Below are 23,730 nucleotides of genomic sequence, written 5' to 3'. Positions count from 1 at the left end.
ATAGTTTTTCTCAATCATATAGTAGAAATCAACATGAACATACTTTTTGTCAATAAAAATAAAAATAACATACTATTCATAAAAAAAATGGGCATACTCATTTTCTACTCATGTATTTTAAGGCATGTAATTCTTTTTTAGACTTCAAACTGACGTTATAAGTTATCATCTATGATCTTTAACGATATCCTTTATTTTCATATATTTTTACCCCCAAAAATTATTATTTTTTCCATGAGATTTTATATTATTTGACATAATTTCTGTGAAAGGTATATTTATTTTTAGTTACAGTTAATCTCTCAAGGTAACATCAATAAAATCTCCTTTGATGGAGATCTTATTTTATCATGAAAATTAACAAGTCTTCGTCTCTTCGAACTAACTTCATAAATATAATAAGTAGTTTCTAAACTATATGAAATCCGTCAACTTGTCAATTTAGTCAATAACACTCTTAATATCTGGGAAATAGTCTTTTTGATCAGCTATCATCTTATTTCCATTTTCCCAAAGATAGGTGTATTTGGAAAGGTCCTGAATGGAAAGATTCTTTCTGAAATTTTCTTTATCAACTTTGTGCAAAAACTTGATTTTCATATTTTGATGATGTTTGTTCTTGATAAATAATGGAAGGCTTATGTTCGTTCAAAAGTTATCACAGTTACTCAATAGAAGACTAATTGTGCAACTGTTTTTTTTTTTTTGAAAGAAGACTAATTGAGGAACTTGTGATGACAATGATATCTGTGTGTTTAACATGAGTAGGAACCTAAATCTGGTCTATGTATTTATTTAGTTGTTACTTCTCTTTTCAAGTATAGTATAGTATGGAGTCGTAGAATGATTGGAGATGGTGACATCACATAATCTATTTCAGTTACACGTTCATTTATTGTCATATCAAACAGCACACTTTATAAGTGAATCTTATACATTGCGCAACATAAGAGAATGTATACATTTTTCTGTGTTTGTATACACCTTGTCCTTGGTTAGTGTTGTGTGATCTTTATATATATATATATATATAAAGTGCCCTCCTTTTTTGCCTTTATTACTATATTTAGGTCGAAATATCTCTTATACTCCTCATGAATACATATGTTTTCATAGTTATGGTAGAAAGGAGCCTAACAACTACATTAGTGAGAACCTAAAATAAGTGTAAGACCTAAAACATAATATAATAGCACCATGAATAACCTACTAAATATGCAATCACAGTATAGCATAACAATCATTTTCACATAGATTGAAATTAGTGGCAATTGCAATACAAAGAATTTGCCAAAACGTCACTAATATTTCCTCATTGAAGTTGTTTTGTTCAACAACAAAATTCTCCCATCTATCTATTAACATAACATAACATGTAATTACACCACAAACTCCACCTCCTCCCCTAAAGTAATATAGGAAATAAAAAAGATTAAAAAAAAAAAAAAACTGGTGAACCAAAAGGAAAGCATTTCAACTCCAACAACCTTTCACTACCAAAATAGAGGAAAAAATAGAAATTAATTGGAACAAAGAGAATGAAGCAGTACATTGAGACCACAAATGATAAGGATACAAATATATGCAATGAGTCAAAGGATATACAACATGTCAAGCCAAAATTCTTCACCAAGGATTATTATGAAGTTGTTATTTGGCTGGTCAACTCCATGATGGTGATGTTGGTTTGTAAACCATGTCTTGGGAAGTGGTAGAACCATAGTTCAAATCAAGGTTATGAAGCTGTTCCATCAACTGCGAACGCCTTTCCTTGAAAAAATCGAGACGAGTTGTTAACTCTACTAATGTTGAAGATGCTACAGACGGATGTCTTCCATTATATTCTGTCACCTGAAACCAATGATTGCTACTATATTAGTTCCTAGTAGAGTTACTGAAGTTATGACATGGAAGGAACTCGATTATAACCAGTGTTGTCAAATGGAGATCGCGGAAAATAGTAGTTTGATCAAATTCCGATATGCTAAAGTGCTATAGCTGACAACAGTTTGATCTAAATAGCGTATCGGAGCACAATAGCAATTTCTTCAAATTTCGTTGCACTATAGCTGCTATTTGACAACACTGGATGTAATAAAATGATGGTAATAGATTTTAATGTACAATCCTTGACCTTAACTCTTACCTCTGCTGCCCTTGAAGTGGAAGGCACTGAGCCAGAATCAACAACACCAAGCTCATCTACAGACATGCTTGTCGATGCCTCGGTGCTTTTTGAATCACTAGGACTCGAGTCTATAAATGGCTTCCGAGATGGCTGCCTACTACCATTACCAGAAGCCAATACTTGTCCTTTGATATTTCTCCAATCAGAGCCTAACACACTCTCCTGTTGAAATGAAAAGCCAAAGTTTACCTGTGTTATAGAAGCAAGAGCCCTCAAAACCATAAATGAATATAACAAGCACAAGAAATGGATTAACTTTATCACAAAAAAGAACAAACAGTAAAGGACAGATTGCATTAATATTTTCATGTTAAGAGGAGGCCATTATAATAAACTCATTAAAACTATTTAAAATTTACTTTCAGACTTTTAAAAATGCAAGTTACTTATTAATATTTACAAAGGTCGGTAGAGGCGAAAATAAAACTACAAGTCCACTTTTATGCACAGTTGAACAAAAGTTTCCATTCTGTTTTTTTTTTTTTTTTGTTCTGAAAAACAAATTATAAGACATACCTCAGTCCTTTGTTTCCTTTCATGATTACAGTATGCAAGGGTTGAATCAAAATCTTGCTGAAGAAATCTCCTGCATATGATAGATAACCTTATATAAATTCACAAGGTTTTCAAATAATCACTTTATTCCACACAATCCTTAAAGATAACATATGTCAGCATACTCACGGTTGAGGAAGATTCTGGGCATGCTGGTATCGATCACCTACGTCTGTAACTGAACCATAGTGATGCTGTCTTTGCTGATTAAGTTGATGGTGAAGTTCTGCAACCTTTTGCTTCAACCTAGCCACATCAGCTTCAGCAAGTGCAATCTCCTCTAGCTCAGCCTTTGTCTTTACATAAGTAGATTTCGTAAGATTATTTGTACTATGAAAGCAATCAAAAGGGAAGAAAAAAAAAAGTCGCGAAAATAAAGACCTTTGAATCCATCCCACGTGAATTGGAAATCTGTCCTGAAGACATGCTCAAACCAACTTCCAATGCAGCTCTAAGATCCCTCTCAGCTTGCAACTGTTCTTGCAATCTTGAAACCTTTAAAGTTAAAAATCAGTTAGATCAAATAAGAAGTGCAACAATTCAAATAGAGCAATAGGTAAATATTTAAAAAATTAGTACATCTTGTTCAAGTGCCAAGCGTCGTTCATGCAAAGCTTGTTTCCTTCTCTCTAAGCTTGCTTGTAAAATAGCATTGCCTCTAGCCTAAAATGAAAACAAGACCAACTCCATTAAAGACAAAACATCAGCATTATGTGATATGGCATAAAATAAGCTAGAAAATAAACATACCTCCTTTGCAATTCTATGTTGCAAATCATTTTTTGCAATTTCTAGCCTCTGAATAGCGAGCCTGCAAACATCAAAAGTACTATGTTAATGCTTTCTCAAGGTAAAAATACAAAATGGAAAAAAAATCGCATAATGCAAAGAACAATCCAATAATATTTCTTAACTCTAACAAGAATCACATTTAACCAAGGAAAAAATCAGTTCAAAGCTAAGAATCTTACTCCTCTTCTCCAGAAGAATCAACCGATTCCACTGACGGTGACTTCCTTGGCTGTTTAAATCAGAAAAAATTATAAGATGCCAAATACTTAAGGTAGGGACACAGCTAGAAAACTAAGCAGGAAAGAACAAAAAAACTAAAACAATTGTGTTTGTTTACCATAACGAAAATAAAACAGTTACGAAAAATAATTTTCAAGAGAAACTACTCAAACTTATTTGAAGGTGTTTTTCGATTTTTTTAGATTCTTGTTTAAAAAAAATTGACATCAGATTAAAACTTCTAAAAGTGATCCTTTTTTTAAAAAGTCACAAAAAAACCTGTAACAAACAGACCCTAAGTAAGCATATTTAAATTGCTAGCTCATAGCAAGTATATTATCAATGTAGCACAAAAGTCTCACGCAACAAACTCTTCAAACAAAAAAAATAGAATTGTCACCAAATCTAATAACAACTCGCATTCTATATTCACAACGTAAGTTTAGATCTCCTACAAAGTTGTTAGAAAGTTAACGGTCAAAAAATAACAAACTCACATTGCTCCTGCCCCAGAATGTTGACCGCTTAGTACTAAAGCTTGTGCCACTACTAGCTTTACCGGTTGTTTGCTTTCCAGAACCTGATTGCGCTTCAATCACAGGTAAATGGTTGCCAGGGTCCATTGACGATAAAATCTCACCCATGGAACGATAAGATTCTGTGGAAGGCAACACAATTGGTGGATCATCATCAACTACATTCTCATTGACCTTTCTTTGCTTGCTTTTATCCTCAGACAGATGGTTATCAGGAACAGCATTCAGATTTGAATTTTCAGCCTTAGCATGATTACTAGTAGAGGATCCAACATCAGAATCATCTCCTCCAAATGCCTGCTACAAAGGGCACACAAAAAATTAAGGAAAAGAGGGAAAAAGAACATTGCAATGATCTGCATAGCAAAAGAGAACAGAAATCGAATACTTAGGGCCTGTTCGGATCGACTTATTTGAACTTATCTGTTGACACAAGCACTTGTGATACTGTTTAGGAGAGCTTATGGAATGAACTTATGACATGTCCATAAACTGTTTTCAGCTCATTTCCATAAGCACTCAAGGATAGTTTATGAAAGCAACTTATAGTATATATAAAATCAGTTTGTTTTTTTATTTATCTATTATTATAAAAATAACTAATACATAAGCACTTATGTGATAAGCGCTTGTGCTTATAAGCGCTTAATTAAGTTGTTTTCCAAACAGGGTCTGAATAAGTATACATCAGACCCAGGATCAGAATAAGGGATGAAATAGGATGCAGTATAAGACAACCTTGTAATCATAAAGATCACTGCCAGCATAACCACTACTTTCACTTAATTTTCCACTGTGAACACGATCAGCATCATCATCTGTCTCTTGATCATTTTCATTCTCTGCATCATGGTAACCATTTTCTTTTACATCAATATTATCATCATCAGTTGAATCTTCAGACCCGCTGTTTTCAACTCGAGAATCAGCTGAAATGGAACATCTCTGTATATTTTCTTCCTGAAACAGCAGATAGAAATTAGGCTCTATATATACACAAACCAGAAAGCAATTAATCAAAAGAATATAGATTGATTGAGAGTTTCTTACATCAAATACATTCTCATACTCCTCCAACAAAGTGGTAATAATAGCTTGAGCGTTATTTGCGGCATTAGCAGCGGCAAGAAGCTGAGCTGAGCTATCACCGCTAACATCAAATTCATCCTCCAGCTCACATTCTCCAGCTAACAGAGGCCGTAAGAGCAAGGGTGCCATGCAAGCAGCAACAGCAGAAGCAGTCATCCTATTCATGTTAGAATGAGAAGCAATTGTGTGCATCATCTTCAAAATTCTGCGGAGGTAGAGATGACAATAATTAGATTAAGGACAAATCTGAGAACTTGACATGAATGTTTGAGAGAGAGAGAGAGAGAGAGAGAGAGAGAGAGAGAGAGATACCTCTGTAACAAACGTCGATTTGGCTCTGGAAAGGTCTCCAATACAGCACAGCGCATTGCATTAATCCTAGCCTCCTTGCGATCAATTTCTTGTAAAATAAAAAACAGTAACAAATATATGAACTTCTATAAGCATAGATTCCCATGCAAAGAACTAGAGGTATAGAGCGGTACAACAAAATTTGACAACTGAAAGTTAAGCAACGAAAATAAAAGTATCAGACATATCACATAGATGCAATCAAGTTGAGGAGATAATTGAAAGGCCAAAAAGAAATTTGGCCTTTGGTTTTTTGTTAACCAGGCTAACTTTTTGCTTAGATGAATGCATTCACTAGAACAACAGGTGTCTTTCCCACATATATAACAACACATGTAGAATTAATAACCTAATCTAGGTTGCCTCAAGTTGGAACAAGCTAAATAATGTTAGGAACTTGCTACTTTGGTTTGGTGGTTTTTTTATTTTCCGAGTTTTAGCTGTTGTTAGCGCAGTTGTGAAGACTGCTGTAGGAGTTAATATTCACGGTTGTACTTCTGTTTTGGTGTTTTTGTCTTGGCAACGGTTTTTTCTTGGACTTGCTACTGTTCTGGTGCGGTTTGGGGGAGTTTGTGTTAGGCTATGGTTGTGTTTTCATAGGGAGGACATTTTCTGTCTGGCCCGTCACTTGTTGTATGTCAAGTAGCAGCTGCTTTATACTTCTAGTACTAGTATGGCTAGTGAGCTTTAATAAATTTTTGCTAAAAAAAAAAAAAAATCTTCACATATTCATGAAATGTAAAAACTGAATGGCGAAGTTCAGATTACAGTGATTTATATTGAGCTCGTCCTACACCCATGTGACACAGAAACAGGCTGGCCGAGCCTGAATAACTGGTACCAAGCTGGCTGAGCTTAACTAACTGTTGTAGAGTTTCTTGAACACAGTAGAACCATCTAGATGCCGAAGCTTGTTGAGCAAGGCAGCGAATAAAGTTTTCTATTCAGTGTTCACCCAAAGAATAGGAAAAGCTCTTCCACGTCTAGGACTGAATATATGGAGTGTGATCTGAGTGACCCGATAACACGTGGCCAAACATATCTTGGATAGGATCTGATACTGTCTTCGATTTAGAATTGAGCCTAACTCATCATTACAAAATAAGCTTGAAAGATGAGAGATGCCCCCCCAATTATGAACATTTTTCAATCCATATCAGATTGAATGTGTGACTTTTCAACATTAACTAACTAGCTAATAGGGTTATCTAACAAATCATAAGACCAAACAAAAACCAATAAAAAGAGCAAAAACAAACAGAGCAATCAGCAGCATTTCACAAGACTATCATACACCATTTGTTCTTAAAATCATATGATTATAGAGAAAATAAGCACAGAACTAAACTTACTATAAGCCTCCAACAAAGCAGTACAGCATGAAGCTGGAACTGGAGAGGAAGGAAGCTCCCTTAGAACATGCTGTAAATTGACCAAGTTGAAAGTCATTCAATAAAATGCATATAACCTAACAGAACTTAAGAAAAGTAATCAAGACTAGCATTAATACCTTAACACAGTCACCAACAACATGCGCATCTTCCTCTGCATCAAACTCAACCTTTCCTGAAAATATAAAAAACAAGCCATTCCTAAGTTTCATGCAAAAAAAGCCATAAATTAAATTCAAGTTTAAGCCTGCATATTATCCTCAACGGTCTTTCATCCATAGAAGGTTCGAAAATGAAAATAATTATAACATTGGTTCTATGTAGATGTTGACTGATACAAAAAGAGGCTCCATACTTTGTAATATGGAAAGCAAGAAAGATCACATCAGATTGATGTTTTTTATTCGACGTTTGAATCCCCAATTAACTTCATTAATATCATCTGTAACTCTACTCTCTTCAAATGCACTTAACACTTAGAGCATTTAAGAAAATCACTGGTACCTTGTTCATATTCTTGAACTCTGCGGTCTACTTCCTCAACGTCTGCAGACTGCCGCAATATTCCTTCAACTTTAGTTCCTGCAAAAACATGTCTTGAGCATTAAACAGTGTTTATGCAATGCAAGCAATGATTTGGGCACCCTAACTTTTACACTAAAGAATTCTTCCAATGAGCTTTAACGATTGAACCCAAATGTTTTTATATATATATAAAGTTTCAGAAGTTCAATCTCCATTTCTGAGATTCAAGGATATTTGACAAAGGTCAAATTTTATGAAGTAATTGCATTATGACTTTCCCAACATTCCCTCTCTATTGAGTGAAATTCATGTAGTTCTCACCACTTCATATGGGATCGCAGATACCACTTTGACTTAAATTGTCAAATAAATTGGAGAATTATAATAGTGACACGTCATATCTCATGGTTAACGTGCTGTCATAGCAGAAAGTTGTAATTCCGCTACACAATAGTGCTATAAACCGCCACAACCGCTATCTGACAATATTTTGTACTAAATAGCGTATCGCAGAACAATAGTGATTTGTCTACATTCTGCTGCGCTATAGCTGCTATCTAACAACACTGATTGCCGCCAATTCAGAAATTTGTGTCAATAGTAAGATCATCATGTGCGAAGCGCTCGTTTCATTATTGTATGTGCATGAAAATGCAAGCAAATGTTATTCTTTATAAACGTACTTTACAATTATATGTGTAAGACGTTAATTAATGATAGAAATTATTATTATTTTATTTAATTATATTTTTAGTTGAGTTAATTGCTGCAAAATTTTAAAACAAAATTTTTATTTAATATTTATTATTAAGCATTTTTGCCCCCCATTTGATTCAATCATTTCTATATATGTCCCTGCCTACTCTAGCAAATAAGTTTTTGCTTACAGATGAAATAAAACTTTACCGGAAACCACTACTAAAATTTGAATTATGAAGGACAAAAAGTGAACTGAAATACAAAAGTAACGCTTAATACAAGATCATAACTTACCATACTTCTCTAGAAACCTAAGAGCTTTTTCAAGAAAAGATGGCCCTCCGTCAATATCTTCAAGTGCTAGCAGAATCGGTCTTCCAACAACCAAAGACTTGACTGGACGCTTGTCTCTCCCTGGAAGCACAAGAACAAATATAGAGAAAATGACTTCTACAGGTTGTTTGCTATCTAAATAAAAATCTAAAATTACAAAAAATCTGCAACAACCGATAAATAAATTTTTAATAACAAAAGCAATATTATTATTGGCATGAAGAAAAAATAAGTTTATAAACTTAAAACAAGTGAAAAAGATTCAATTAATAACGAGTACGAACATTGATGGAAAGACCCGTCAATAGAATCAGTTGTATCGTTCCTGAAAATTCCATTGTGTCCCATAACAAGGGCAGCACTTGGTGCTTGTGCAAGGGCTTGTTCAAGAGCTGTCTTCCATTCAAACAAATCTTCCGAAGTCTCCGCCTTAAGGGTGAATGCTCGACCATCACGCCCGTCTGGAAATAATACTGTAAGCAGCTTTTTGTCTTCTCTAACAACAACACTGAAAAATAAAATTCCCAATTTAAAAACAGATCATCAAAATTCACAACACCACATAAAAAATAAAAATAAAAAATTCCAGACATACCTTCCTGAATTGTTTAAGTCAATACCGCCCAGTGTCATGTTTACTTCCCCACCTCTCTGTGGAAGGGTACTCTACATGATCAATAAAGAAAATTCAGTCATAGATAATGGCAAAACCAATTCACAAGTATTTGAGTAAAAGAAGAAACCACCAAATTAGTAGAACTGTTTATAGTATTGCCGGTCATTTAAAGGTCTACACTCTATAGTCACATCTTATTCTAAGGACCTAATTGAATTGACTTATTTGAGCTTACCTACTAGCACAAGTACTTTAGTGACTGTTTAGAAGAGCTTATATAAACAGCTTATAGAAGAGCTTCAAAAAACAAATCGGCACTAACTATATCCATAGAATGTTAATATATCAAGTAAGCTTAACCAATCACTTATCAGTGTACGTTTTTGTGTTTTAAAAGAATGATACATACCCATGTCTGTTTAATTAGAGAGTTGCATCATTCAGAACAAAAGAAGGGAAGAAATGAACACAAAAACTATCCAAGTTAAGATCTTAAGAATCATAGGAAAGATTTGAGTGATACTAACTGGATCATTTTTGAAGAAAACCAATGATGTGCGTGTGAGTATAAACCACCGCTTTTTCCATGACTTCCATCCTATTCCTACAAAATAGGAAAGCATTGATGAATTCCTATATCATAACATTGGCAGAAAACAGGAACTACCAAAATATAATTAAAAAAATAATTTGATCGCGATTCTCTGCAAGAACAAAGATTGTGAGGCGAGCACGACTATAACCATGGTTTTAAACCTTGTAGATACAGCGGGAGGGATATGGACACTAACCTTTGGAAGATATGAAAAGTGGGCCACTTTTGAAAACCTGCAAAGTAGTAGTGTGTTAGAAATTAACCCAGTCAAACAACTATGACCAAAATACATACTGAAAAAAGTAAAAATAAAACTAAAACAGAAAAACCAATTTTATCCTTTAGTAAATACTAATAGTATCATATAAGGGAGAAAAGGAATTACGAAAATTAACATCATTCAGAATCTCTCTAGCCTATTCCTTCATGTCAGCTACCCACTATGATTTTACTTGCTTTCCTCTTATTGAAGAATGAAGATATAGTTCAGCAAGTGCATGAATAAAACAGGTTTCATTTAATTATATAATAGGTTACATCGTTTAATACGCTTCTTTTTCAACTTGTCTCACTTGCCAATCTGTTTGTTAAGTTTATATTTTATAGTCTGCCGCCTTTCTAACATGTAACCCCCTCCAGTCAAGTGTATTTGATACAAATTTGGACCAAATACATTTGACGTTTTGCTTAAATTTAAAACCAGATGGAATAATGATTACTAAGCATACGTTTATTTCTGCAGCGCATTCACCAAAATCAAGGTGAAAAAACACATTGACGCAAAGCTTAATTTTGAAGCTTCAATGAAATTGTGGTAAATACGGTCTAACACACGAGATTGAAGTCTCAAACGTGAAACCAAACATATGCTAAGCTAATTCTTAGCTTCCTATGTAATTAAAAATCCTAATTTTAACAGGACCAAGATAAACCACACTCAGCAGTAGCACACAATTCCTAATCTAGCCTCAACACTTAACTAGGAAATTGAATCTCCAAACTCTACTCAATTTCCTTCACTCATTGAATCAAAACAAACTAAAGCATAAATGAATCAAACCAAATACTCCTAATTCATTCAATAAATCAACCCCTTTAAAAATCAAAACTTCATACTCAAACTCAAATTCTAATTATCTAAAAATAGAATATATTCTTAATCAAAAAATTAAAAATGGCTAAATCTGATAAATTCCCTCCAAAAGAAAAACATACCGTATTAGAAGCCCCAGGTCTAGGTCTCTCAAAAGCCGCTAAAGAAGCAGACATTTCCACAATATATCACTGATGAACCAACATTGCCATTACCACTGAATTCAACTCAAAAACACCACATTCAAAAAAAACCTTAAAATTTCCAAACACCAAAAAAACAACCTTTGTCCCCAACCCAATCAACCCATCATAGAGATCCAAAAGCAAACTCCAACACCAACATCAACAAAACCAAAATCACTAAGATCTAACCAAAAAGCCACAAACTTTCAGTACCAAGTACTATATGTTTACATCAGATTCACCCTTCAAATCAAGAAAAATCTCAACTTTATAATACCCTTTTGAGAAAAACACATAAGGGTATAACCCTTCCCTTCTGGGGTGAAATTTTGTGTCACTTTCCAATTGATTTTCTCGCAGTTTTTTCCTCTGATTGTGTTTTTGGATTAGGTGAGATGAGGAAGGAACAGTAGTTATTATGTTAATGTGAAAAAACAAAGATGGGTTCTTTGCTTTTCACCTACTTCTACCAGAGAGTAGTTTTTTGGTTTTTGAGAGAGAGAAAGAGAAGGGTAGAGAGAGAAAGTGATATTGGGTCTGATATAGTCAAGTTTAAGTCTTGTCAGGTATGTGTCCAATGAAAATGTGCCACGTCACCAACATATACAAGGGTAAGTGGATGTAAATAAGTTAAGGATGTTACCTAAACACATAAATATGTTGTTTCATGTATGGATGGTTGGATTTGGTGTCTGTCGTGTGTGTGAGTGCGATAATTCAAATATTCATCCACCTCTTTTATTTTTTGTAACTTCCTTATTTATTTACTGTCTCAAAACATTGATTAAAGAATCAACCAAAATAAATAAATTGTTTGAATCATGGGTTAATTATGTTTCTAGTCCCTATAAAATAGCGACCTTGTAAGTTTAGTCCCTACTTAATTTTAATAGCATTTTTAGTCCCTATAAAAAAAAATTTACTTATAATTTTAGTCCCTGCTAAAACAAAGTTTGATTAATTATCTTTAAACTCTTAAATTTTTGAACGATTTTTTTGAGACAAGATTAGAACACTATGAAAGGTTCGTTTACTAAAATTTAGAATTTTCTGACATGAAATGAATTAAATATGAATTTTTTAAAACGACAAAACTTAAAGATAAAAAGTAATAAAATCTGGATGTAGAAATCAAATTTTGCGATAATTTTTTGCGGACGAACTTTTAGTAATGTTCTAAACATGTCTGCAAAAAATTGTTCAAAAATTTAAGAGTTTAAGCATAAATTAAACAAATTTGAATTGAGTAGGGACTAATACTCAGTGCAGAAAAACAAAATTAGGGACTAGAAATGCTATTAAAATTAAGTAGGGACTAAACTTACAAGGTCGCTATTTTATAGGGACTAGAAACATAATTAACCCTTGAATTATTGGTGGATTAATTGCTGTACTGATTTTTAATAATAAAGTTTTCTTTTTGAAATTTAAAGTATGTATTGAAAAATTGACTTATTAGTACATATAGTCAATTTATGTACTTTAGTGACTTACGCATGTTAAGTGTGAAGAAGTGACTTACTTGCAATTATCAACTAAATTGTACTTGTGAAATCAATTTAAGTGTATTAGTTGATTAAATATTGTATTCACAAAAAAGATAAAGAAAAAATTGGATGGTGTAAAGTTTTACGTGACTACTAAGAACAACTTCAACAACCAATTTTATCTAAAGATTATTTTGTAAGTTCTATAACTCACTCATTTTTTGGTCAAACAATACACCTCTAAAATACTCATATATTTACCTCGCATACTAATATTTTATTCAAGTTTGTTTTCATTGTAACTTATATTGGATCCCATAACAATTATTACAAGCTTGTGGAGTACTCCTGGAAAAAAAATATCGCAAAATTTGATTTATATGTCCATATTTTATTACTTTTATCTTTAACTTTTATCGTTTTCAAAAATTCATATTTAATTCGTTTCATGTTAAAAATTCTAAATTTTAGTAATTGAACCTTTCATAGTGTTCTAAACTTGTCTCAAAAAAATCGTTCAAAGATTTAAGAGTTTAAGGATAATTAAACAAACTTTGTTTTAGCAGGGACTAAAATTAGAAGTTTTTTTTTTTTTTGCAGGGACTAAAAAACCTATTAAAATTAAGTAAGGACTAAACTATAACTTGAAAAGGTATTTATAAGTAGGAGGCATCCCTCACAATACAGTCTGGTTTTGTAGAATTGAATTAAGCATTACTCTTTGGTTGATCTGTAGGCATCTTGTATAATGCCACTAGTTTTGCATGAAATTGGAGCATATGGGTTGGTTTGAATTAATATGGAATTATTTTCACACACTCATTTAATATTTTGCCCATGGTTAATGATATTAGGTTCTATTCAAATAATCTATGCCGCTTCAACATCTTTTGGTCAACGTATTTTAAAAAAAGAATAGCTTATTCTTCGGTATCTCATATGAGTTTCATATAATATCTCATGGATTTATTTGCACTGCCCTTTTTTCTTGGCAGGAACTAGTTATGATAGACTACGTCTTCTTTATCTTGACGAAATGGGCGGAATAGCTATCCCAATGCCAAAATATTCACGATTTTCACTATCTTATCGATGACTTCTCTTGCATTGTCGGTCATGAGTGGTTTTGTTGCCGAATTGATAGTTTTTTTTGGAATAATTAATAGTCAAAAATATCTTTTCATGATGAAAATACTATCATAACTAGTTTTAGTAAGTTTTTTAGTCCCTACAAAAAAAAAATTACTTTTAATTTTAGTCCCTGCTAAAACAAAGTTTGTTTAATTATCCTTAAAGTCTTAAATTTTTGAACGATTTTTTTGAGACAAGTTTAGAACATTATGAAAGATTCAATTACTAAAATTTAGAATTTTTTAACTTGAAACGAATTAAATATGAATTTTTTAAAACGATAAAAGTTAAAGATAAAAGTAATAAAATCTGGATATATAAATCAAATTTTGCGATAATTTTTTGTGGAGGAACTTTTAGTAATGTTCTTAACACGTCTAAAAAAAATTGTTAAAAAACTTAAAGTTTAAGAATAAATTAAACAAATTTGAATTGAGCATGGACTAATACTGAGTGCATAGTATTTTTGTAAGGACTAAAATAACTATTAAAATTAAGTAAGGACTAAACTTAAAATGCCTCAATTTTATTGGGACTAAAAACGTAGTTAACACAACAAAAAAAGTCCGATGTGGCATCCTCGTGTGTTTCGCCGTTTGCTCAATCAGCAACAATTAACAGCGAGGACCTATTTTGCTAACAGAAAAAAACGTTGGGGACCAAAAATTTAATAAAATTTAAGTAGGGACTAATGTTGGAAACACACCTATTTATAGGAACCTAAAACATAATTAACCCATTAATATTATATGTATCAGTTAATATATTGCTCTTTAAGTGCATCATTACTTTTATTTTTGACTCAAAATACATCAATGTTTGATAGTGATAAACTTTTTTTTAACAAATAATAGTGATAACTTAGTAAAGGCAATATTTTATCTCGTTCATTTATATATATTTTAAGAGTAATGATAAATATAGCGAAGAAAAACACCACGAATTTATCACGACACTGCACACATGTATTAGCACTAGTTTTATTTTTATTTTTTAAAGAACCACCAGTTTAATTGATCACTATCGTATGTTCCCCTCATTCAATATGTATTTTGTTATCACTTATCTATGGTCTTTTGTATTCCATCCACGTGCATTTCAACTTTCATGACACTATGTGATTCACTCTCCAACTCATCTATAATTACCAACAAGGACCATGAAATAGGTACACTCATGAAAGTGGATTAAACCAAGAAGAGATCCCATGATATATACCTTCACATACTTTACAAACAGGATGGTTTTAACTATATTCGGGACAAATTCGTGAGTGCTATTTTCGTGATATTATAGCACCGCTGTAATTTGTGTAAGATAGTTAAATAAATATTGACTACTTTCTCTTTTTCACAATGATTAACTTATTTGATATATGTGACAATTTTACATAGACAGAGAAAAATGTATAAATAAAAGAAAGAAAATATAACATAGTGAATACTAATACTTTATTGGTATCCTAAAACAATTTGTAAATAATTTTATTATTGGAGTACTATTGACCTCAACAAAAAAAAAAAACAATAGAGGGCAATTTTTCAAAACAGTTCCTCTAAGAAAAATCTTTTAAAACAATTAGTATTTATGGCAATTTTTAAACTACCGCTTAATTTTTTTATAGACAAATATTAGTTGAATACCTTAAAAAAAATATTAGTTATCAATGATTATTTTATTTTCTTGGAACGAATTAGGACCTCTTTTTAAATTTCTTTCAACATTCTTTTAACTCGTCAACCAAACTACATAGTTTGGACAAACCCATGGACTAACTAAGTGTGATTAAAAAATAGTAGTAGGATAAAGAGTAAAAACCCATTTTGCTTCTTGATAAAATGTGCAAGTGCCAAATAGTCCTTGACCGTAAAAAACTATTTATTACTTTAAAAATTAAAGGGTTAAATATGTTTTTGGTCCCTATAAAATTGTGACCTTTTAAGTTTAGTCCTTACTTAATTTTAATAGTTCTTTTAGTCCCTAAAAAAATATTCTGCATTCAGTATTAGTCTATACTCAATTCAAATATGTTTAATTTATGTTTAGGGTGCGTTTGATGGTCAAAATAGGGAGACATGATATGATACATTAATCATATCCTGCTGAAATCTCATGTTTGATGCACCAAAGAGATAGGATAAAATAAATTATTTTCCTATCCTATCCTGACTTTCCTTTGTAATTTCTATCCTGAGTATAGGGTGAGTTAGAAATTATCCTGATGGGATTAGAATATCATTCTTTATTTATTATTTTGATATTCTTCCATTTTTAAAATATTGTCATTTTTAAAATAAATGATAGCATGTATTTTCGATTATAATTAATAACATGCCATTTTTATAATATTTAATTAATTATGAGAGCAATTTTTTCATTTAATTACCATGATATCTTGTTTGTTATCATGTGCGCATCAAACACATGATAGGATTAATGTTTATCATGTCCTTATCATATCTTATCTCTATCCAGCTTTATATCATATCCTGCTGCTATCCTATCCTGACCATCAAACGGACCCTAACTCTTAAGTTTTTGAACAATTTTTTGTAGACGTGTTAAGAACATTATTAAAAGTTTCTCTGCAAAAGTTTATCGCAAAATTTTATTTCTACGTCCAGATTTTGTTAATTTTATCTTTAACTTTTGTCGTTTTAAAAAATTCATATTTAATTCGTTTCATGTTAAAAAAATCTAAATTTTAGTAAATGAACCTTTCATAGTGTTCTAAACTTGTCTAAAAAAATCGTTCAAAAATTCAAGAGGTTAAGGATAATTAGACAAACTTTGTTGTAGTAGGGACTAAAATTAGAAATAATTTTTTTTGTAGGGAGTAAAAAACCTATTAAAATTAAGTAAGGACTAAACTTATAAGTTCCCAATTTTATAGGGACCAAAAACATATTTAACCCAATATTAAACTAAAATAATTTAGTTCTTCCGTCAATATTTTTTTCCAACCGGTTTTTTCTACCTATTTTTGAACCATGATTTTAAAAAAATAATTTAGTAAATGAACCATTATTTTCTCCATTTTTTTCATATAAAAAAAGGTGATTTCTTAAACTTTAAGGGATCAAATTGACACTTCTTTTGTTGGCCGAAACAACTATCATCGCTGATACTGCTTGAAAACAGAGGGTGTAGGAAGCAGAAAGAGAAAGCAAAAACAATGAGAAGCAAGAAACGAAAACAGAAGGATGTGTGTTTAGAGTTTTTCAATTTCTCAACTCATTATTTATTTTTACGTTAAACAGTTCATTTATTCTCTTTTTGCGTTAAACACGACCATTTATTCTCTTTGTTTATGTGTTAAATGATTCATTCCTTCTCTTTGTTTTATGTTGTTTTCTCTCTCCGTTTTTTTTTAACTGAGACCTTATAAAAATTCTTTTAATTCCATGTTTACATTTAATTGACATTGTTGAAATCGCGTAGTCAAATCAAAGATACACATGGTAAGTTCAATGGTAAAAACTTATTTATGGACTAAATTATATTGGTTTAACTCTTTTTTTTTGTCTTAGATGAAGTAGTAATCCATTGAAATTAAACTCACACACAACCGTGAGGTATCAGGTTCGAACTCAAATCACGACGTCCAACTTTACAATTTCGACATTTGTCAGTTGAGCTAGGACTTTTAAACATATTGGTTTAACTCTATAAGGACTAAATATAGTCTTTTTATTTGTGGATGACTTATTTGATCTCTACATATTTTGTGAGAGATCAAAATAGATCCTCACTCTAGTATATATTACGTTGAGTTTCACGTGTATATTTAATGAGAAACGGCTAGCTTAATTAACTAGGCTTTAAATTTTGTAATTTCACTATGGATAAAAAAAAAGGTAGGTTTGGGATAGTGTTGTTAGGAATATCTCCCTGTTCCTCCATATATCCGTGATTGCCACTGCTGTTCTGCACATGATCACTAAGCTCTATGATCATTGATCAACACCTATATAGAATATTGGAATAGATTATACCCACAATAATACTTACTAGATGTGACTTTTCTGATTTTTATCCAATATATATATATATATATATATATATATATATATATATATATATAAGTTTTTTCTTTGCTGAATTTGTTTAAATTGCTGTAGGGGATCAATTTCCATTAACTAGTGATGCCTTAAGTCTACTAATAATAGTGAATAGTTTTAAAAAAAACTAATAATACTGAACTATTCCGATGCGAAAATTACACATCCAATTTTTTTTGTTGAAGAAATCCAATTTTTTTATTTATTATTATGATAAATAATGAAGATTAAATTTACACCATATGGAAACAATCATTTAAAAAAAAAGGGTATTTTAATCTTAATTCAACTCCCCCTTTTATAATTTTGAACTATCCAAATCAATATTCCCTTTCTCAAAATCATCATCATCATGACAGTGAGGCAGTGATGCAAAGCGCACTTTCTACAATAAAAAACATAAAAGACCAAGAAAAGGAAGATGAACAAGAAACATACTTATAATATATGTCAATTCTATGATGCACAAGTGTATTACATTATGTTAAGGTTAATTTCTACCATTGAAATCAAAAAAGTATATCATCAAATTAAATAAGATATAATATGACTCCTCGATTTAATGGCTAAAAACGCGTTTGTACATAGTGCAAAACAATTTTACCTGTACACATCAAACAAAGTGAGTGTGTGTATGTATGTGTGTGTGTGTGTCTGCATGCATGAACGGTAGATAGTCACATAATTGTAGCTTTATATTAGAGGCTCATGTCCTTCTTTATTTTCCTTTTCATCTTGTTTTCATTATGAAAGCAGCCATCAAAGTTAAAACCGTTCATTAATTGAAACTTAGCTTATACTGCAACAAATCCATTAATATCAATATTAATATTAAGAATTGAACTGGTCACTCTCATGTAGAGAACTTGCCACTGTCTTGTGCGGTTGAAGAAAACAAAAAACATAGATATAGTGATGTTCAAGAGTTACCGGATGTGGAGGTAACCGGTTCATAGATGCTGCTCTGGACAATTTGTCATGTTCGGTTAGAACAAGGAAACTAGCTATGAAAGAGTTGTTTACATTTGCCAGCCTTTGTCTTTAGGGTAGCTTTTTGGAACACCACTCAATCAACCACATTAGACACCATCAAATCAATGGCGGTCCTATTATTCATTCATTTTCAATCTTTAAAGTGAAAGTTTAGGTGCAAATTGTTTGTCACAAGCCACACTACCAACATGCTATGATAAGGGATAATTAATGAGAAGGTTTTCTATTTTTATTTTTCTAACACAAAATTGGATTCATAAAACAATTAACTCAGCTGCAATAAATGGAATTATAGAAGGGGAACATTACTCGGTTTAAACGGTAGTACTAATGAAAGATAAAACAAACATAAGGAAATGATGAGCTATTCTCGATTGCGTTGACGAAGCTAAGAAGAAGAAGAAAAAGAGAGTTGATTACGTTGCAAGTTGATTTTAAAAAAAAAAGTTTATGATTTTGTTGATTGGTCTTATCTTGATTCTACTATAAGAATGATAATAATAAGTAAAAATGATGAGCAATTCTTGACTGCGTCGTTGACGAAGCTAGAAGAAGAAAATGGGAGTTTGTTACGATAAAAGTTGTTTTTGAAAAAATTTATGATTTGGTTGATTGGTCTTATCTTGATTCTACTATGAGAATGATGAATTTTCCATCTAAATGGATGTATTGAATGTCCAATTTTTTAAGTACAATTACACCATCTGTTCGTGTAAATGGAAGCCCGGTTGATGAGTACTTGATGATTTGTGGGTTAAGACAATGAGATCCTTTGTCCCGTTTTCTATTTCTTATACAAGCTGAAAAGTTCAACTCTTTAGTTTTGAAGGGGATCATGTTGGAAAAGTTTTGCGAGTTACAAGTGGGCAATGACAAACCTTTGAGAGGCACTCACCTTTAGTTTTTCGATGATTTGATCATTGGTAAAAAGAGTTGGTGCAACAATACCAAAAAGGCCACACTTTTAGTTTTTGAGTTGCTTTCTGGCTTAAGGTAAATTTTCACAAAAGTTTACTAGTTGGTGTTAATGTCAACTCATTTTGCTTATAAGAGATGGCCTGTGTTGAACGGCAAAGTGGGATCTTTACCTTTCAAATATTTGGGGTTGTTAGTTGATGATAATCCTCGTAAATTACCCTTTTGGAACCTTGTGGTTGATTGGACCAGAGAAGGATTTTTTTTTTTGAAGGAAAAATCAGATAAAGATTATCTTCTTGGAAATGTAGAAACATTTCGATGGATGGTCGTCTAGCATTTTGTAATTCGTTTTAATCTCACTGTCGATATTATTCCTCTTCTTTTTCAAAGTTATTTCAAACATCGTTCTTAATCTTAAAATTGAGTTTCTTTTTTAAATAATTTTGTGGGGTGAAAGTGAAGAGGCCCATAAAATCTATTGGTCCATTAGAACAAAATGTGTTTACCTAAAGAGAAATTAATGAGGTTTATGTTGAAGGAATAAAAAAAAAACAGCCCTTCTATAAAAAGTGGTCTTGGAGTTTGATGAGGTAAGATGATGGGATTTAGTGTCATATTTTTGCACATAAATATGACCTTTTAAATGGTGTTGGGAGGAGAAGATTAGATTCTATTTGGTGGAAGGCTAGGTGATGAAGTAAGTGGTGGTAGATGGTTTGCGGAAAATGTTACTAAGAAAATAAAAAATGACAATAACGCATTGTTTTCGTATGAGTCTTTGTTAGGTGGGGAGGAGGTTAAGAAGCGTTTTTGTAGGTTGTTTAATTTAGACATGGAGAAAAATGTTTCAATGATGTATATGGTGTTAGGTATTGGTGTTTAGGTTATGTGAGGTGCAAAATAAATTTGTTTGTGTGGGAGGTTGAGTTGATGGATGAATGTAAGGTTTATTGTCTAACATTTATGAAAGCTTATACAATGAAAGCTTTTTACCCTGGATCGAGCCACAATTTGCAACTCATACACTATATTGTTGCCAACTGCAGGCAAAATTGTGCCACAATTTCAACTTCAAGTAACCTTGCCACAATTTTTGACGAATAAAAAACATGAAAAACAGCTGCATAACATCATGTCGCGATGTTTTCATTAACTCATCATAAAATTTTAAGTCAATTTTCAACATTTTCTCATCCATATCCCCCCTTTCACACTCTTTCTCATCTATTTCTTTCTTGTCACTTTTTCTTCACAACCAAACACCAAACATAATGTAAGTGCTAACTGGGGAGGCTTCTGTTCCAAATAAAATTGATGCATGATCGATAACTAAGAGCTGCTTCTCACTAATCAAACAATATATCAATCACGTATATATTGCCAACAGATGTTTTCTTGATGCAACCAAAATGTTTACCGTTTTAAATTTCAAATAGCACGTATTCATGAGTAAACAGATGTTGTTTGCTTCTTTTGCTAAAAAAATAAAACAAAAAAGACGTCTACTTGTAACCGAACAATTTGCCTAGGAAAATAATACCGATTAATATTGTTTACAACTTAATGGTGAAAGACTGAAAAAACATTTGATATGTAAAGATCAAGGACGAATGAGGTTCAAGCATTGGTGGCACCATGGCCGTTCCTACGAATCCGGAGGCTCGACTCTGTAAGTGAAAAGAGATCGTGATAAATTAAAAACGTATTTATTTTTTAAAAGAACAATGTTCTATTTAAATTTTTTAAAAGATAAATATAAGGTGTCGTATATATGCAGTACACCCAAAGGTAAAAATCACTACCGTATACATGAGAAACCTGACACAAATGAATGGTTTGTATTCGTTTTGAGATGAAAATAAATAAATTACATTGTACAATTTCAAACCAACAATAATTATAGATTGTCATAAGAACTCTTTAATGATAGATTCAGAACGGTATATAAGTGTAACGACATGACAACTCGCCGCAAAAGTAACATTATTATTAGTGGGGTAGTACTTAATAATACTACTGAACTATAATTTTTTTTTTAGTCCCATACTTTGGAGAGACCCAGCTCCATTGAGCTGTTTGCACCCCTAAGATCCGGCCCTGGGTGGCACCTGCACCTACTTACTCTTTTATTTTGTTAAGAGATGTGGGTAATTTTATTTTATTAATTTTCCATTAAAATTAACTGTAGCCCTGACAAAATATTATCGAACAATTTTTTTGTAATTTTATTTGTAAAAAGCAACACGATATTAGAGATAAGTTATTGAATGATTGTTTGTTCACAATGTTGAAAAAAAAAGTAAACAATATTTTCAAAATATGAAGCCATTAGAGAAAAATAATTTAGAGATGTTTAGGTGTCTTCAAATTTTTTTTTATATAAAATGATATAGTTTTGCAGTCTCTTATATTTAGTAATGATTATATCCCTTGAAAAAAGAAGTAATGATTGTATCATTATTTTGTCTCCACTAATCAAAGTTTTTGGATCAGTCCCTTGCGTTGCATGACTTAAATTCGAACCCGTAATTCACCACTTCTCATCATTAGTATGTATGAGACGTTTGTCGATACGCTCTTAAGAACAAAAGAAAAACTTCATTTTTTTCTTTTCAATTTCAATTTTTAATTTTTATGTTAGTTATATATAAATGTTTATGGTAGTAGTAGCCTTTGCAAACGAAATTATTGGAGCAACCATTATGATGAAAACGAAAGAGCTTTGCGAATGTGAGAATAACAAAGCCTATATATAGCATAACTTCTTGTCTTGTCTTTTTAATGAATTGTGAGAAGGACAAGATCATGTGACTGAACAAGTAATGTTGTGCCTCTCTCGGTGGCATCTCGTGAATGCTTCCATTGTCTTTAAGAGGAAAATCTATGTAAGACTATAAGATAGCTTTGACATATTGAAGAATTCAAAACCACTAGAATATTGAGGAAAAAATATATGAGACATTTTTCAAGCCTTCAGCAAATTATGAAATGGTGAAGCTGAATAATTTGAATATGCATGATGTTACATACATATTTGATACTCAAGACTATTATGCACGAAATAATGAATCCATTATTTGTCTGAGCAAGGTGCTTTGTGAATGTGGCACATAATAACAAGCTTATATAATGATTCTTTTTCGTCTTTTAATGCATTGTGATCATAAGGACAAGATCATGTGATGTGAAGAAGCTAGCATGTTGTGCCTCTTTCGGTGGCATCTCGTGAATACTTCCTATAAAATTGGATGGTCCAAAACATGAAATGAAATTTTTATTAGTTGCTTGCTACTAACTGATTATTGAGACTCAAAGAATGAGGGCCAGCTTAGAATTCTACGTTTGATTGATGGGAATTTAATGACAATCACTCAATTGGAAAGCTTAAGAGGAACTGAAATTCTAGAGCACTTTAATTAGTAGCCTCAAAAAACTGCTAAATGGAATTACAAAAGCTAAACAAATTGAGGTTGCTGGATTTGTCTTGGTCTACAATTGAAGAGGACAATACCATGATCAGCTTGCAGGAAGATGTTCACATCTAGAACAGTTATATGCTTTTACACCATAATCAAAAGTACTTTGGAAGACTGTAGGAATGTCTTTGAAGGATTCAAAGCCACTAGATTATTGAAGAAGATGTATTAGTTAAATTTTCTAAGCGTTTAGCAAAGTTAAGATTATCTAAAGATTTGTTCACATAACTAGCTTGAGGCCAGGTTAATTTCTGTGGTGAAGCTGAATCATTTGACATCATTAAGAGCCAGCAAGTATATATATATATATATATATATGCCACTATAAACATGATAAATTATTGTATAATTATACTTTATGAAAAGAGTGGATAAATATGAACTAAACTAAGTATGCATATGATGTGACATGAATGTTTGGGACTCAAGACCAATATACATCGTTTAGAACATAGAATATGCAATGGTTTATAAGCTTCCAACACAGCCAATTGTTT

General features: G+C 31.9%; 1 protein-coding gene across 4 annotated transcripts; it reads right to left on the bottom strand.

Annotated features, from left to right (window-relative positions):
- Nucleotides 1–1,229: 1,229 nt before the first annotated feature.
- On the bottom strand, nt 1,230–11,681 carry LOC146924698 (Rho GTPase activation protein (RhoGAP) with PH domain-containing protein). 4 transcript variants are annotated; one of them, XM_085709648.1, is made up of 21 exons: nt 11,105–11,681; nt 10,086–10,122; nt 9,822–9,898; nt 9,274–9,344; nt 8,963–9,186; nt 8,640–8,759; nt 7,626–7,703; nt 7,241–7,296; nt 7,083–7,152; nt 5,692–5,779; nt 5,341–5,584; nt 5,029–5,250; nt 4,252–4,590; nt 3,715–3,764; nt 3,494–3,554; nt 3,323–3,406; nt 3,125–3,238; nt 2,873–3,039; nt 2,705–2,774; nt 2,147–2,377; nt 1,230–1,851 (listed from the first exon to the last, which is right to left on the bottom strand). In XM_085709648.1, exons 1-21 carry the CDS (start codon nt 11,156–11,158, stop codon nt 1,663–1,665), a joined length of 2,646 nt encoding a protein of 881 aa, XP_085565774.1. In that variant the 5' UTR covers nt 11,159–11,681; the 3' UTR covers nt 1,230–1,662. The 4 variants fall into 4 exon arrangements, with proteins under 4 accessions (XP_085565774.1, XP_085565776.1, XP_085565775.1 ...); XM_085709650.1 differs by having other exon boundaries at nt 2,147–2,350; XM_085709649.1 differs by having other exon boundaries at nt 4,252–4,587.
- Nucleotides 11,682–23,730: the final 12,049 nt, after the last annotated feature.

Source organism: Medicago sativa, chromosome 5 (assembly GCF_051527215.1).
Source record: "Medicago sativa cultivar Bolivia chromosome 5, Bolivia_mono, whole genome shotgun sequence".
Lineage (NCBI taxonomy): Eukaryota > Viridiplantae > Streptophyta > Magnoliopsida > Fabales > Fabaceae > Medicago > Medicago sativa.
Note: the sequence above shows the minus strand (reverse complement) of the source record. Positions and strands in the feature narration are given on the sequence as shown.